The sequence below is a fragment of the Cariama cristata genome, unplaced genomic scaffold (assembly GCF_000690535.1).
Source record: "Cariama cristata isolate BGI_N322 unplaced genomic scaffold, ASM69053v1 scaffold31230, whole genome shotgun sequence".
Taxonomy (NCBI): Eukaryota; Metazoa; Chordata; class Aves; order Cariamiformes; family Cariamidae; genus Cariama; species Cariama cristata.
In genome coordinates, this window is record NW_009596836.1 from 560 (window position 1) to 14,053 (window position 13,494).

A 13,494-nucleotide genomic window follows, 5' to 3' on the forward strand; every position below is an offset into this window, starting at 1 on the left:
GTGTAGTACAGTTCCAGAGATGAACACCAGATTTTTATTTTTTTTTTTTATTGATTTGAGGTTGATGACTTTTTTCTTTTGGATGTGAAAGAAATCTGAATAAAAATACGTGAATTTTTTTTAATACTTTCTTTGGGCCTTGACTGTACTTCTGAAAACTAAGCAGTTAATGGAAAGTCAAGATAGAAGTGTCACATCTTTTTCCACACTATGGAATATATTTGCTGTCAGTGACATGTTTTAGGCAACATTATGTGTTTTAATACGGCTTTCTTTTTTCCTCCAAAGGTAGTGAAAAAGAATATATCAAGATGAGTAAAAAGCCTCCAAATCGTCCTGGAATCACATTTGAGATTGGTGCTCGTTTGGAGGCACTGGACTATTTACAAAAATGGTACGGAAGACAATGTGCAGTATTTACTAAAAGCGTAATTATTTCATGTATATTGTATGTTTTGATGTCTAATTATAAAACTTAATGCACCTTTTAATTGACTGTTTCACATGTGAACTTTATGAATTTCCACATAAGTTGTCTGTTAAAACTGTTAGCTTTTAGGAAAATACTCTCTCTTCCAAAATCAAACTAAACTTTTCTACAGGTTTTCGTTTGTTTGCTTTCAGTTGCTTGTGAAGCCGTAGTAAGCAAAGAGCATTTCCACAGTAGTGTGGAATGCAGTGTCATGTGTGAGATGTTCGGTGTGTTAATGCAGCAAACTTGAGACTAAAGACTTCTTTGTTTTAGTTTGAAGGCATGCAAGCGAATTTTCTTTGTGTTCAGTTATCACACTTCATAGATTCATAAAACTGATTTTTAAAAAAGAAAACATCCTTAATCAGAGTTCATGGAATAGGCAAGTACAATTGTATTTGTATCAAAGAGTTGGAGGAATGAAGTGCTTAAAACTGTGACTCTGCAACCACCAGTTATATCGTGAGTTAAGAGTCAAGACTCTTCAATGGAAATTCATGGGCACAAGCACCATGCTATACAGCATGTGTGCTGTGAAAGGAGCTGTTCTTTTGAAATAAATGGTTAGTCAAAATTTTATTAATACAAGTGGGCTGATTTCATGATGTATGCTGGCCATGCTATTTCAGTTTGAAAAATCTTTGGTTTTGTTAAAGTAGATGACAGAGGAATTTGATGCATCTACCCAGAAGTTTTTTCTTGGCAGCTCTATGATTAATTGGGACCAGGAAATTTAGAGGCCTGTGCCTGCTTTTCTGTTGCATTCCTAGAGAGCTAAGTGTGTTCAGGTAAATATCTGATCCTCTTAACTCCGGGTCATGTGATAGAGAAGTCTATATATTATTTACATGTTTACTCCTGTAGTTATATACTCTGTTTGAAAAGTTGGGTTAAACTTTTTATCTATAGAACTTTGATTTTAATTACAGCAAAAATGTTTGTTTTAATAAATGATATCTAAAGGAAAATATGGTTTACAGAACAGTTCTTATTCTAATCTGTTGCTGTAGAGTTGGTTTTCAACATACTGATTCTATAACTGAATGCCAAGATCATGAAACTGAATAGTGTTATAAAAATGAAATAATTTTAATAGAACTTTTTATAGCATCTTCTGTGACTAGAGGTAATTGGTTAATGTAACTAGATAACAGAAGTTAATATGTAAAAATAGCTTCAGCTTAATTGTGTCAAAAAAAGATCACTGAATATCCAGTGTATAGTTTGTATGGGATCTGCCCAGCCTTTTCAGAGGGAAGGGTCACATGTGAGTTCTGGAGTACTTGTCTAGGTTCGGCCTCGTCAGGCATAGGCCATGTCACAAGCTCTGCAGCTGAGTTGCTTGGTATTTGCAGGCAGAACAGAATTTATCCTGAACTTTCTAGGAACTGATTCATCATCTGGACCGCCAGGTAGAACAGGTCAAGTTTATATGTATGTAAATTTTTGTGGTGCCATATACAGGACCAGAAAGTTAATATGAAAATTTTGCAGTTATAGCAACACTGAAAACAGGACTCTTATATGAATATTATTTTATTTGAAATACATAACCAAAGAGCTTGTTAGAGAAAACCTACCGTTGTGTTATTATTAGGGTGACATGGGCCAGAATAATAGTCCATGTGATTGTTTTTCTTAACTTTCTGTTGCATAAGGGGGTGGTGGATGTTTTTTAATTTCTTTCTGTATATAAGCCATAGGCATTCCCTTCATCTGCATGCAGAAATACATACTTCAAAGAAAATAAAGTTGCTCAACTTACACGAAATCTCTTTATATTTTTAACAAAACCAAAATTGAAGAGCAGTTGTATTGCTTAGCTCACTCTTTTTCCAAGTGACAAATTAAGAACACTTGCTGAAAAATAGCCTTTGAAAGGGTTTTAATTTTTTTCTCCATTTTTCTGAAAGCCTGCTGTCATGTAAAGATCCAGTGTTCACGACCAGTTAAAATGTTAATCAAGAAAGGCTTCTAGAGAATGGGAAAAAACATAGTAAACTATGCTTTTGCTTTCTGAGGCACTTCTGCAGGTCTTAGATTTTCATATGTGTAGTAGTTGCTGAAATTAATCTCATGGAATCTGGTGTTCTGTTTGAATTCTGTAAACTTTGGAGAGGGTATTGTGTGCCTTGACTTTTTGTTGCTTAAAACCCCCGTACTTTTAAATGAGGAATTTTTTGCAGACAGCATTTGGGTCACTGGTATCATCTGGCATGTATGATTACTGAGTAGAAGAAAGTCTGGTCAAACTGATCAGCAAACACAGGCTGTCAATGAGTGTGTTTATTTTTGCTTTATTGTGGAGGTAACTGCAATTGCTTCTTTATCAAGTGCAACAGTACACTGTTGCAGGGGAGGTCACCTTACGTAATGAATTCGTACCACTTGTTAAATTTAAATTCACTAAAGCAAACTATGAAATGCAGCAGTAATCAAAATCAATGTGATCCTCTGTCAGAAAATAGTAAATGAGATAGGATTGACTGACAATTAAAAATTATTAAATATATACAAGGTGATCAGGGGCCTGGAGTGTACGACCTATGAGGAGAGGGCAAGGAAACTGGGCTTGTTTAGCTTGGAGAAGGCTTCTGCAGACCCACTAGCAGCCTTCCAGTACCAGCGGGGATGTCCCCAAGAAGACTTAGTCAGGCTCTCCACAGTAGTGCGTGGTTGGAGGACAGGAGACAATGGGCACAAATTGAAACAAGAGAGATTCAGGCTAGGTACAAGGAGAATCTTTTTCCCCATGGGACAGTCAAGCAGTGGATTAGGTTGCCCAAAGAGTTTGTGGAGTCTCCAACACTGGAGGTTTTCAAGACTGGGCTGGATAAAACTTTGGAAAACCTGGTCAGATCTCATAGCTGACCCTGCTTTGAGTGGGAGGTTGGACTACAGGCTTTCTGAAGTCCCTTCCAACGTGAAGTATCCTATGATCTCATACAAAAACTGATACGTGTGCACCTCCCCCCCTCCGTGCCTCTCACAAAAAAAATGAAATAGCAGTAAAACTGCACACATCTGCAAGTGCGTGCCCATGTCTAAGACTGGTTCTTAAACTGTGAGCTCCCACAAGTAGGGCACAGTCTTTGCAAAGTTGATGTATTTAGAAATGCATCTCATCTTTTTTTTTTCTGTTTTCTTGTGTCTTTTGTGGCTCTGGCTTTCTACTGGTTGTTCTGTAAGTGCCAGATTTTGCTTTGAAAAAAACAATCCGTTTTTTTTTCTGAGACTATAGTCTTTATTAATCTGCTTGATCAAAACTAAACGTTAGGTAATGAAGGGAGTATAGATATGTGGCCCTTGTTGCAGTTCTGGAATGGAAACAGCTCACTGAAATAAGTTAATTATCAGAACAACAGCACTTTGACTTAGTATATTTGATTATCTGGATGGATTTTTTTTTTTCCCCTGAGGAAAGGAGGAAGCTTTTCCCTGTAAGACTTTGGGAAATCTTGCTTTGTACAGTCCTTACTTTAGATTTCAGTTGACTGGGTTACTTGACAGCCAGGTATTTGAAACGACTGTGAATAATCTGCTTTATATTGATACAATACAATGTATATAATAAGAAGTGGGGAGTTAGAAGTAGGTGACTGCAGATTTTGCAGATACCAGGAGAATATATTTGTGGAGAAGTCAGAATGGAGGGTATTTGGGTTATATCCTTTATGAGGTAGAAGGAAAGACTTTTTATACCATTATTGTGAAGGCAGGAGGGATGTGTCTGTTTCTAGACTTTGTAGGTGCAAGCTTGGGCAAATTTACTAATGTTTTTACATCCTTTTTTACGGTTTGAAATAACTGTTGTCCCATCTCACAGGGCAATTGACCACTTTTTGGTCACTTTTGAAGGGCAAAAATGAAGATAATGATGTAAAAATGAAAAATACTGTCTGTGTGGTCATTAATGTGTGTTGAGTGCGTTGGAGAAAATGTTTTGTGGTGTGGGTTTTTTTTTTTTTTATACTGTCAGGAAATGAAAACTTGAAGTTTCCCATTAATTTATCCTATATGAACATTGGAGCATTATTGTTGTCTGACCAGTGCTTCATAGTGTAAATTTTGTAAGCCGTATGAAATTTTGCAACTTTACAAAAATGGTGCGTAATTCTTATGTGTTGGAATCACTGGAACCTGACAGCATGCAGTTTGTAAACTGGGCAGATACGGTCAGCTAACAACAGTTCTCCTGTTCTCTCTTTAAAAACAAGAACAAAACCCCCTGAAATTTGGATGAGGCTTTATTTGAGTTTATTAAATATTATTTCCAGCATGCTATTTAAAAAAACACACCCAAAATTTGCAAGTTAGTGTTTCTTCCCACAGAAAGAACACTTTCATTATTGAACTGGAGTGTGGTGGTCTGTTTTTGGTTTTTTCTGTGAAAAGTGAAAGCTCTCTCCTCAATTTTTTAGAGCATGTTTTTCTGGTTTGTGCTGAACAAATGTTGGGAAATCTGTTTGTGTACCAAATCCATTCTGATCCCCTAGTGTGGAGTACTTGCTGGGGGCGAATGGGGAGAATTAACCTGACTGGAACATTGTTTGGGCCTTATGTCATTACACTTCAGTACTGTAAAGAGTGATGTTTGCATTCCCCTTTGTAGTCCTTCTTCATAGTGCCTACTTGTAGCTTTGTGATGGAAGGAACTTCTGCATAAAATTTCTCACGTGTATGAGGTGTAACCATCTTCATATTAATCTTCCTTCTACAGAAAAAATGTAAGCATTGCTCTCAACCATAGTAAGAGCTTTCCTATATGCATTGTTACTAAAATTCTTTAAAAATCGGATTAAAAAATTTGTTACCATTTTATGTTTTAATAGCAGGAAATACAAACTTGCCTATGAAATATTTGTATAATTTTACAATTTATGAAATGGATTCTTTTCAGTAAAAGTAGCAAAACTGTAACACCAGAAAAATGTTTCTATGCAGTGAAAAATTTGCAATAGTAAATTCTGCAATACGTGTACTCAACTCTTTTCCACTGTGGGATCTGTGTTGTGAAATATTACTGTTTATACATATTTGTGTTCCATTGTGTGGCTAAATTTATTGGTTACTGAGGGTAATAGTTTGTTGCTAAATGGATACAAAGTTATTTTTGGGTTGCCTGATAACCAATTGTATATAGCTTGAGTAGTTCAGAAATTTGCTACATCTTCCATCTCTGAGGATTGGCATTGAATGCAGGTTTTGGCTCTATTCATCTTGCAACCACTGTCTTAGCATACATTGAAGAAACAAATTATTGGAATAAAGCCATTATGTGATGATGTGATTACTATAAGATTTAACTGTGCAAAACCAGTATCATGGACTTTGATTCAGAGCTGATAATGACATTTTAAAAAGACTTTGATAGCAGAAATTGTGTTTATCAAAGAGAAATTAACTGATGATTAATGAGGTGCTGCATTTTGTCTGTTGGGTGATCCCTAATGAGACTTAATATTTTGCATATCTTTTATTATTAACTTAGGCTAGCTTTGTTCTTTTATTTTTTTCCTCCATATATATTAATGTCTTGATTCTTGGCTCACTGAATTTTCCTTAAAACTATCTTCATTTTTATATATTTGTCTCTAAACCATACTCTGTATTTTACTTCCCCCTTTTACTTAGTCTTCTCTTTCCAGAACAGTGTACCATGTTTTGCCAGTTTATCCCTTCTGTTGTCTCATGTACACAGTGCGTGGAATGGTGACTTTGATGATGATGACCAGTAAAAGCTACCAGCCGTGACAGCAATAAAAATGTAGCAATGGAACTGCTATAGGATAGCACCATAATGGGAACTGAGTATTTGCATTGTAGATGCATAGGGAAAGGAGAATTCTGTCTTTTGACTGATGATCCCAGAATTTTGTAAAATAACCATAGCTTTGCAGTACTACCTAGCTGGCACGTGATAAAACTGAAATTTCTGACAGTGTAGTGAGAAAGAGCACTGTCGTTCTTGTCTTCCATTTCACTACTGCAGCTTCGGTGGCTGTGCACAAGCTCTCATTTTTGACTACTACAAAGTGAGCTTCCTGTCCTCTTGCTTTTCTTATGTTTTTCCTTCCTTTCCTCTGTTAAATGCTTTCTATGTCATGCTTTACTTCTGTTTCAAACTCTTTTAGGTAACATAGTTATTCACACATTTACTGTAGTAACAGTAACTTTACTTTTTCCTCTGCTTTACTACTCTTCCTGCTTATTCTGACATTTGGTGTCTAATTATAAGAAGTCATATTTGAGAAGTTGTGGCAGTCTGGGGAAGTTTCTGCTGACTGGAAAAGGGGAAACATAACCCCCATTTTTAAAAAGAAAAAAAAAGAAGACCCAGGGAACTACCACCCAGTCAGTCTCACCTCTGTGCCTGGCAAGATCATGGAGCAGATCCTCCTGAAAACTATGCTAAGGTACTTGGAAAATAAGGAGGTGACTGGTGACAGCGAACATGGCTTTACTAAGGGCAAATTGTGCCTGAGAAATTTGGTGGACTCCTATGACGGGGTTACAGCGTTGGTGGATAAGGGAGGAACGACTGACATCATCTACCTAGACTTGTGCAAAGCATTTGACACTGTCCCATACGACATCCTTGTCTCTAAATTGGAGAGATTCTGAAATGTATGGATGAGAGAAATGCAACTAGAGGCTGGACTATCTGCACATTCTGATGCGAGGGTGCAATATAGCTGAAGTAGTAACCTAGAAAATCAGAGAGCGTTTTTCTTATTCAACAACTCCTGAGATACTTAAATGTTGGGAAGCTGTATGCATCAATACAGCTGAAGAAGTACGACTGGAGAAATGAAGGATCAAATTAAGACTGACACCTTTTGTTTTAATGCCCTATTCTAGTCACCAGGAAGTAAGGAAAACCTGTACTTCCTGTGAACTTATAGATCATAGTGATAAAGGCTCCTTTATCACCACCATCAGTATTTTGGAGAGAAAGTATTCAAAATTGAAAATGTTGACAGGGTTCCTGCATATGTCAGTTGCATTTCTATCTGATGGAATTTGCAGTAGGACTGGATATTGGTTGCTCAAGCTCTGCTCTCTTACTGTTGCTCCACAGTAGCACTTTGTTAGAAAAACAGGTTGCCTCTTAATGACAGTGAAAGACAGCTGTCCTTTTACTGTGGTCTTTCTTTTCAATACATGTTTTATTAACTTTAGACCATCTTTAATATAAACTCTGGAGAAAATTTGATGATATAATTAACTTTTTTATTAGGAGACTCTTTGCATTTTTGAATCCATTTCAATACTGTTTTGAAGGGCAAAAGGGGATGAATTCTGCCTTACTCCTCCAATTTTCTCTGCATTTTATACAGTGGAAGTACTGGACTCTCATAATTTTGGTGGAGGAAGTAGTGTGATAAAACCAGTTTGTGCCTTGTTCCCCTACTACAATTTTGTGAAATACATCACTTCGGTGAAACAGAAATAGTAAGAATGAATCATAATTGCCGAAGTTAGAGAAATTTGCCATTTTTCCCGGCAAACGTGATCTCAACCTTTGTGACTCCTAAACTATATCTATACCACACCCAAAATTAGATGCCCAAGACTTGATCTGGTTGCAGCTCAGTCCTGGTTAGTTCTACTGAGCACATGCAGTGTTTGCTGAGAGTAAAATCCATGTGTTAGTTAAGACTTACATATTTATTTAAGAGCATGTGGAGTTAGAGAGATGACTGCTAAAAAATAGTTACTGTGAATTGAATTTAATGGCAGTGAAGTCATGGAAGCTGATCTATAAATTGGTAAGTGACTTAGATTAAATAAGAATGTTCTGTTGACTTCTGGGTTTGATTAGTTGCTCAGATTTGTCTGGAATCAATGGTATAGTGTGATGAAACATCTCATATGACAGAGGTAATGAATATACTCCTAAAACTATTTTATATCCTTTCCATTCCCAAGCAAGTGAGAACTCTTACAGGATTTTACTTTAGAGAAACACAGGTTTTAAAACTGATAAGCACTAACTTCTAATGCCAATTTCAGGCAGTTTTGGTCTGGGAGTTTGAGGTTTAAATTTGTGTATAATCATCTGACTAGGATGAAGCTGATGACATATCACTGATGTGTATAGATAACTCTTAAACTAAATGTTATCCTGCTGTCAATTTAGTAACTTCGTCTTTTTCAGATTTGGAGATTTTTCAGTACTTTCTGAATCGTGATATAAGCACTGTTGAATGCAAAAAAAACAAACCAAACCTCAAATCTTTGAACAAGCTTTGAGACTTATCAATTTACATTTATCGTTCAAGGTATCCATCTCGTATTGAGAAGATAGATTATGAGGAGGGGAAGATGTTGGTCCATTTTGAACGTTGGAGTCATCGCTATGATGAGTGGATTTACTGGGACAGCAATAGGTTGCGACCCTTGGAGCGACCAGCATTAAGGAAAGAAGGGCTGAAAGATGATGAAGAATTTGTTGTAAGTGGCATATTTATTTTGTCTTTGACTCTTTTTTTGTAAACTGTCCTACTTGTTTTCCTACATTAAATCTCTCTAGCACATAATGTTTAATTCTTTTTAGGAAAAAATCTAAATAATTAAAATATTAATGACTAAATTTGTATAAAATAGGATTTTAAACCTGGAGAAGAAGTCCTAGCTCGTTGGACAGACTGTCGATATTACCCTGCAAAGATTGAAGCAATTAATAAGGAGGGTATGTATTCATGTATGATCCATTGGTAAGAAGTGTTTCTATATGCTATGCTATATCTGTAGTCTGCTTAAAGTGACATGCCTGTAAAGTTTTCCTCATTGCCTCAATATTAAGTGAAAATGTTTCTATTCTATCGAATTTAATAAGAGGTTCATCTTTTTTCTGTGTGAAATTAGAAAATTGGATTTCTCTTGGGAAAAAAAGGTACTTCATGTTTCCTCAGTGATGAGCAGAATATCCTGTGCACACTGTTATGAATATTTTGTACAATTATTGATTTGGGCTAATGATATATTTAAATTTTTGTAATTGTTTTGGGAATGGTAGATTTCTCTAAAGTTCTCTTTATTGAAGAAAAACAATGGAAATGGGGAAATAAAGGAGCACCTTAGATGCAATACTTCATGATGAGGTGATATTTCTAATGAACATAAGTAGAAGTTGAAGTTCTTACTGTAGTTTAAAGCAAACGAAGATTTGATTGTGAATTGAATTGTTTCTCTATTGTGGCTGCTTAAATAAATCTTTCAATGAATTATGAGCAGAAGTAACACAATAGCTTAAACATGCTTGAAATTGTCCAAAGTGGACAAAAAGCAACAATATAAAAGCAGGGTTTCATTGAGGCTATAATTTATTTTTTCTTAAAATTCTCGATCCTGACTGTAGGTAACACTTGGTTACTTTGTTCATATAGCCTATAAAACATTTTGCTAAAGCTTTCATAGTAACAAGGTGTGTTTGTTTCTTAACTACTCATAGTGATTACATCAATCCTTTTCTAGGAACATTCACAGTACAGTTCTATGATGGTGTTATTCGATGTCTTAAGAGGATGCATATCAAATCTATGCCAGAGGATGCAAAAGGGCAGGTAAGAATATTTCAGGTATCTCTTTGTTAGGTTTTATATAGATTTTTTAGGTGGGTTTTTTTCATATCTTGAGATAGTAAAAATGTCATCTAGCACAACTAGTTTTAGATTACAGTCTTTATTCTAGGTCCTGCACTGCCTTGCTTCACCAGTTTTGTGGATGATGCCCCAGAGTGTGCTGCTCAAGTAGTCTTGCCTCTATCTGAAATGCCTAGCTGCTGTACACTCCATTGCTGACTAATCTGTTCCCAGAGTTTTGTCTTGCAGAGTTTACAAAACCAGAGGCATCCAGAGACGTTTTCCTCTGGTGTCCTTTCAGGAAAAGGCTTTAGCTTCTCAGTAGTCTGTGCTGCTGATTGATAATTTTATTTATTTATTTTTTCTCTCCCTTCCCCACCCTCCACCCTATCTCTTTGGTTTGCTACTGTGGTAGCTTTTTGCCCACATGTTCTTATTAACTTGACTGTTCTGTGGGGGTTTTCTCCCTTGTATCAGAACTTTTGTAGATTCAGACAGATAAATACTTGTTTATCTCTGATAATGTCCAGTTGCTGTTAAAGAAGAGATGCTGAGTAGAAGTTGAGGGAGGCTGTGAAGTAGAGGACGTGATTTAGTCATTGGGCATATCTTTACTTGCAAAAAGAAAACAACATTGAGAACTGCTACATACTTTCAATGGAAATACCATTGCATTTATCTTGCATGGTAACTGTATTTTCATAGTTAATGAGAAGTTATTCCACTGAAACTATTTGAGACTCTAGAGTCAAGAAATGTGAAAAAAAACTGCACTTACTTGCTCTCAGATTTCTTCGGAATACTCCTCCTAACTAGGCAAACAAAATTCAGGTATTTCATAATTACTGTTTTAACCATCCATATTGTGACAAGAGCAGATGGATAAGCAAATTGGCTTGAAAACATTTCTATATCCTACCCTCCAGGTTACAGGTAGCTGTATTACTAGGGTTGATCATCTATGCAAAGAACATTGGAACTTCATGCAGGCAGCACTGCACTATTTAAACTATGTTTCCTTAAAGAGATTAAACTGAAAACCATAGTCACACTAACACTGGCTTCTTGCTGCAGTCTTACAATAACTCTGTTGAGCCAGTATATAATATTTCAAACAATACTTTCAGTATGACAGTAAGTTAGGAAGCTAGAGTATTTCCTTTTACTTCAATAAAAGGAAAACTTGGGTAATATGGTTGTGATTGAACTGAAATAGCCCTTCTGTGACAATGTAAAGAAGTCCCTTACTCTATCCTTGCTTTTTCTAGGGAGCTGTGTTGTGTCTAATCTTGAGTTACTACTCTTAGGCCACAGGCATTTTCAGCTTTAAAAAAAAGTAGGAGAACCATTTCTTAGCAACCATTTTGATGTCCAGTCATGCTTGGTGCAGTCCAGCTCATTTATTATTTCTAATTTTTCTCAATAGTTGAGAGTTATAGTGTCAGTCTCATGCATCTCAGGGGCTGAATGTAGGTGGCTTCAGTGAAGTCTTGAGAAAGAATAAGGGGGCCAAATTTACACTTTCTGAGATGGATTTAGAATTTTGAAGTTGTCTTGCAGCAAGAACAACGCCTTATGCTTTCTATAATGCTAATTGATACTAGTTGTAGCATTTCATTTTTGCAAAATTAGAGATAGGCATAAAGTTCTCTAGCTTTTAAAGGCAAAGATATTTTTTTTCTGCAACATCTCCTACATCATTGTGCTATAGAAAATGTTTTTCAGAGTATTTTTGTGGTATTTAAGAATAAAAATATGATCTAATATTTAGTTCGAAAATCAGTTATCTGAAGCTGAGCTTCATATAGGCCTAGTACTCAAATAGATGTTTTTGCTTTTTTGCATTATTCATTTTATAAGAAGACATTTACTAAAAATTATATAAAACAAAAAAATGCCTATACTATACTTTGATTTGAAAGATAGTGGAGCTGGCAGATCCAACACTTCACGCTTAATTTAAACCTATGACTTGTTTTTTTTGTGTGTTTCCAGAGAGAAAAATACATTTCAAGTGTGGAGTGTAAGCTTAAGATACTTTTAAGTTCTAGTGCACCAGCAAATTTAACAAGTGTAAGATCTATTTAGGTGTGTGCTAAGCATGCAGAATTTGAATTACATGGAGAAAGAGAGATACAGACTAGTTAATTCTTTGATTTGAGCTTAGCATGTCTTAAAGGAAGACACTTAAAGTAAACACTCGAACTATTTTTGAGTTGCAACAGAAGTGTGTTTTAATAAGACTCAGCTGTGAGGGCAGAAAGGCAAAATTTTTAAAGAGTAGAAAATACTTGTGTAGTTCAATGCAATGAGACAATAGGTTAGGTTGCTCTGCAGATAAGCGCAAGTTAATTGAAATCACACAGAAATGTGACTAACATAGTACAGAGAGAAAATAAAAAAAGATGGGGATATTGAGACTGCTCTTGTGAGAGCACATATGAAGTATTCGGATAACTTACTTTTTCTGTTTCATGTTTTTTGTTTTATCTTCGATGTAATTAGGCGCGCGAGAGGGAGCAGATAGCGCCGGAGCTGAGATTAGTGACGGAAATCGAACCAAAAGAAGTGAGTTTTGAGGAGGGTTTTGAAGGAGAGGGAGGGGACTTGGCACAAAGGAAGAGGAAGCTGAGGAAAAAGCATGGATTTGCGATTGGGACAGAGGAAAAAAGATGTGACAGGAGACAATGTGAGCCAAGATGTAGGTGGGCCAGACTGTTTAGAACCGAAAGGTGAGGGTAAGGAATTCAGGCTTGATGTGGAATCAGCCAGTCAATAGCTTGATGCTGTTTTATGTATGGGTATGTATGAATGTGTGGGAGTTGGGAGTTGTGATGTGTCAGGAGAGGAAAAACATCTGAATCTCTAGTACTGTAGAGAAGCAAAAAGGTGGTGGTTGTAGGCAGGTGAAGGGAAAACGATGTGTGTGTGAATTCTGCTGTTGGCGCAAGGGTTGGATTTTAGAAATGGTTTTGGTTTTGCCGTCCCACTGTTGCAGGTTTCAGGTTACACAAAGGAATATTTTAAAATACAAGTGTGTTAGCCAATTGACGTGTAAAGCTGTTGGGTAATTTCTACTAATGTATTTCTTGATCGTGCAATTTCCTGTGCTTTGATTTAGTGAATCTAATCAGCATAATGACAGTTTTCCTCAGTAGTGATAAATAATGTTTTGTCTTCTAACTACAGTGTCCCATTACTTCTCTCCTGTCAATTTTCCCAGCTTATTTGAAAGATGAATTTTAGTAGAATAAAAATGAAGGAAATACACTTTTTTCCCCACCCCACCCCTAAAAGTAAATGTAAAAGAGAAACTCACTGGGGTGAGATACTGTGGGAGGTGGGAAATCAGGCTGGATGGTGCAGAGTAACTGGTGCAGAGTTACAAAACCACAGCCAATAGAGGGATGATGTCAGAACATGAGGGAAAAGTAG

At 36.3% G+C, this 13,494-nt stretch overlaps 1 protein-coding gene across 1 annotated transcript in view; it reads left to right on the plus strand.

Annotated features, from left to right (window-relative positions):
• The first annotated feature begins 293 nt into the window (after positions 1–293).
• LOC104167429 (PHD finger protein 20-like protein 1) overlaps positions 294–13,494 on the plus strand; it is a 21,571-nt gene continuing 8,370 nt past the window's right edge. Inside the window, exons 1-4 of the mRNA XM_009707683.1 lie at positions 294–394; positions 8,758–8,929; positions 9,083–9,167; positions 9,953–10,041. Coding sequence (XP_009705985.1) covers positions 312–394; positions 8,758–8,929; positions 9,083–9,167; positions 9,953–10,041 — 429 coding nt within the window. The 5' untranslated portion in view covers positions 294–311. The remainder of the gene's footprint in view (positions 395–8,757; positions 8,930–9,082; positions 9,168–9,952; positions 10,042–13,494) is intronic.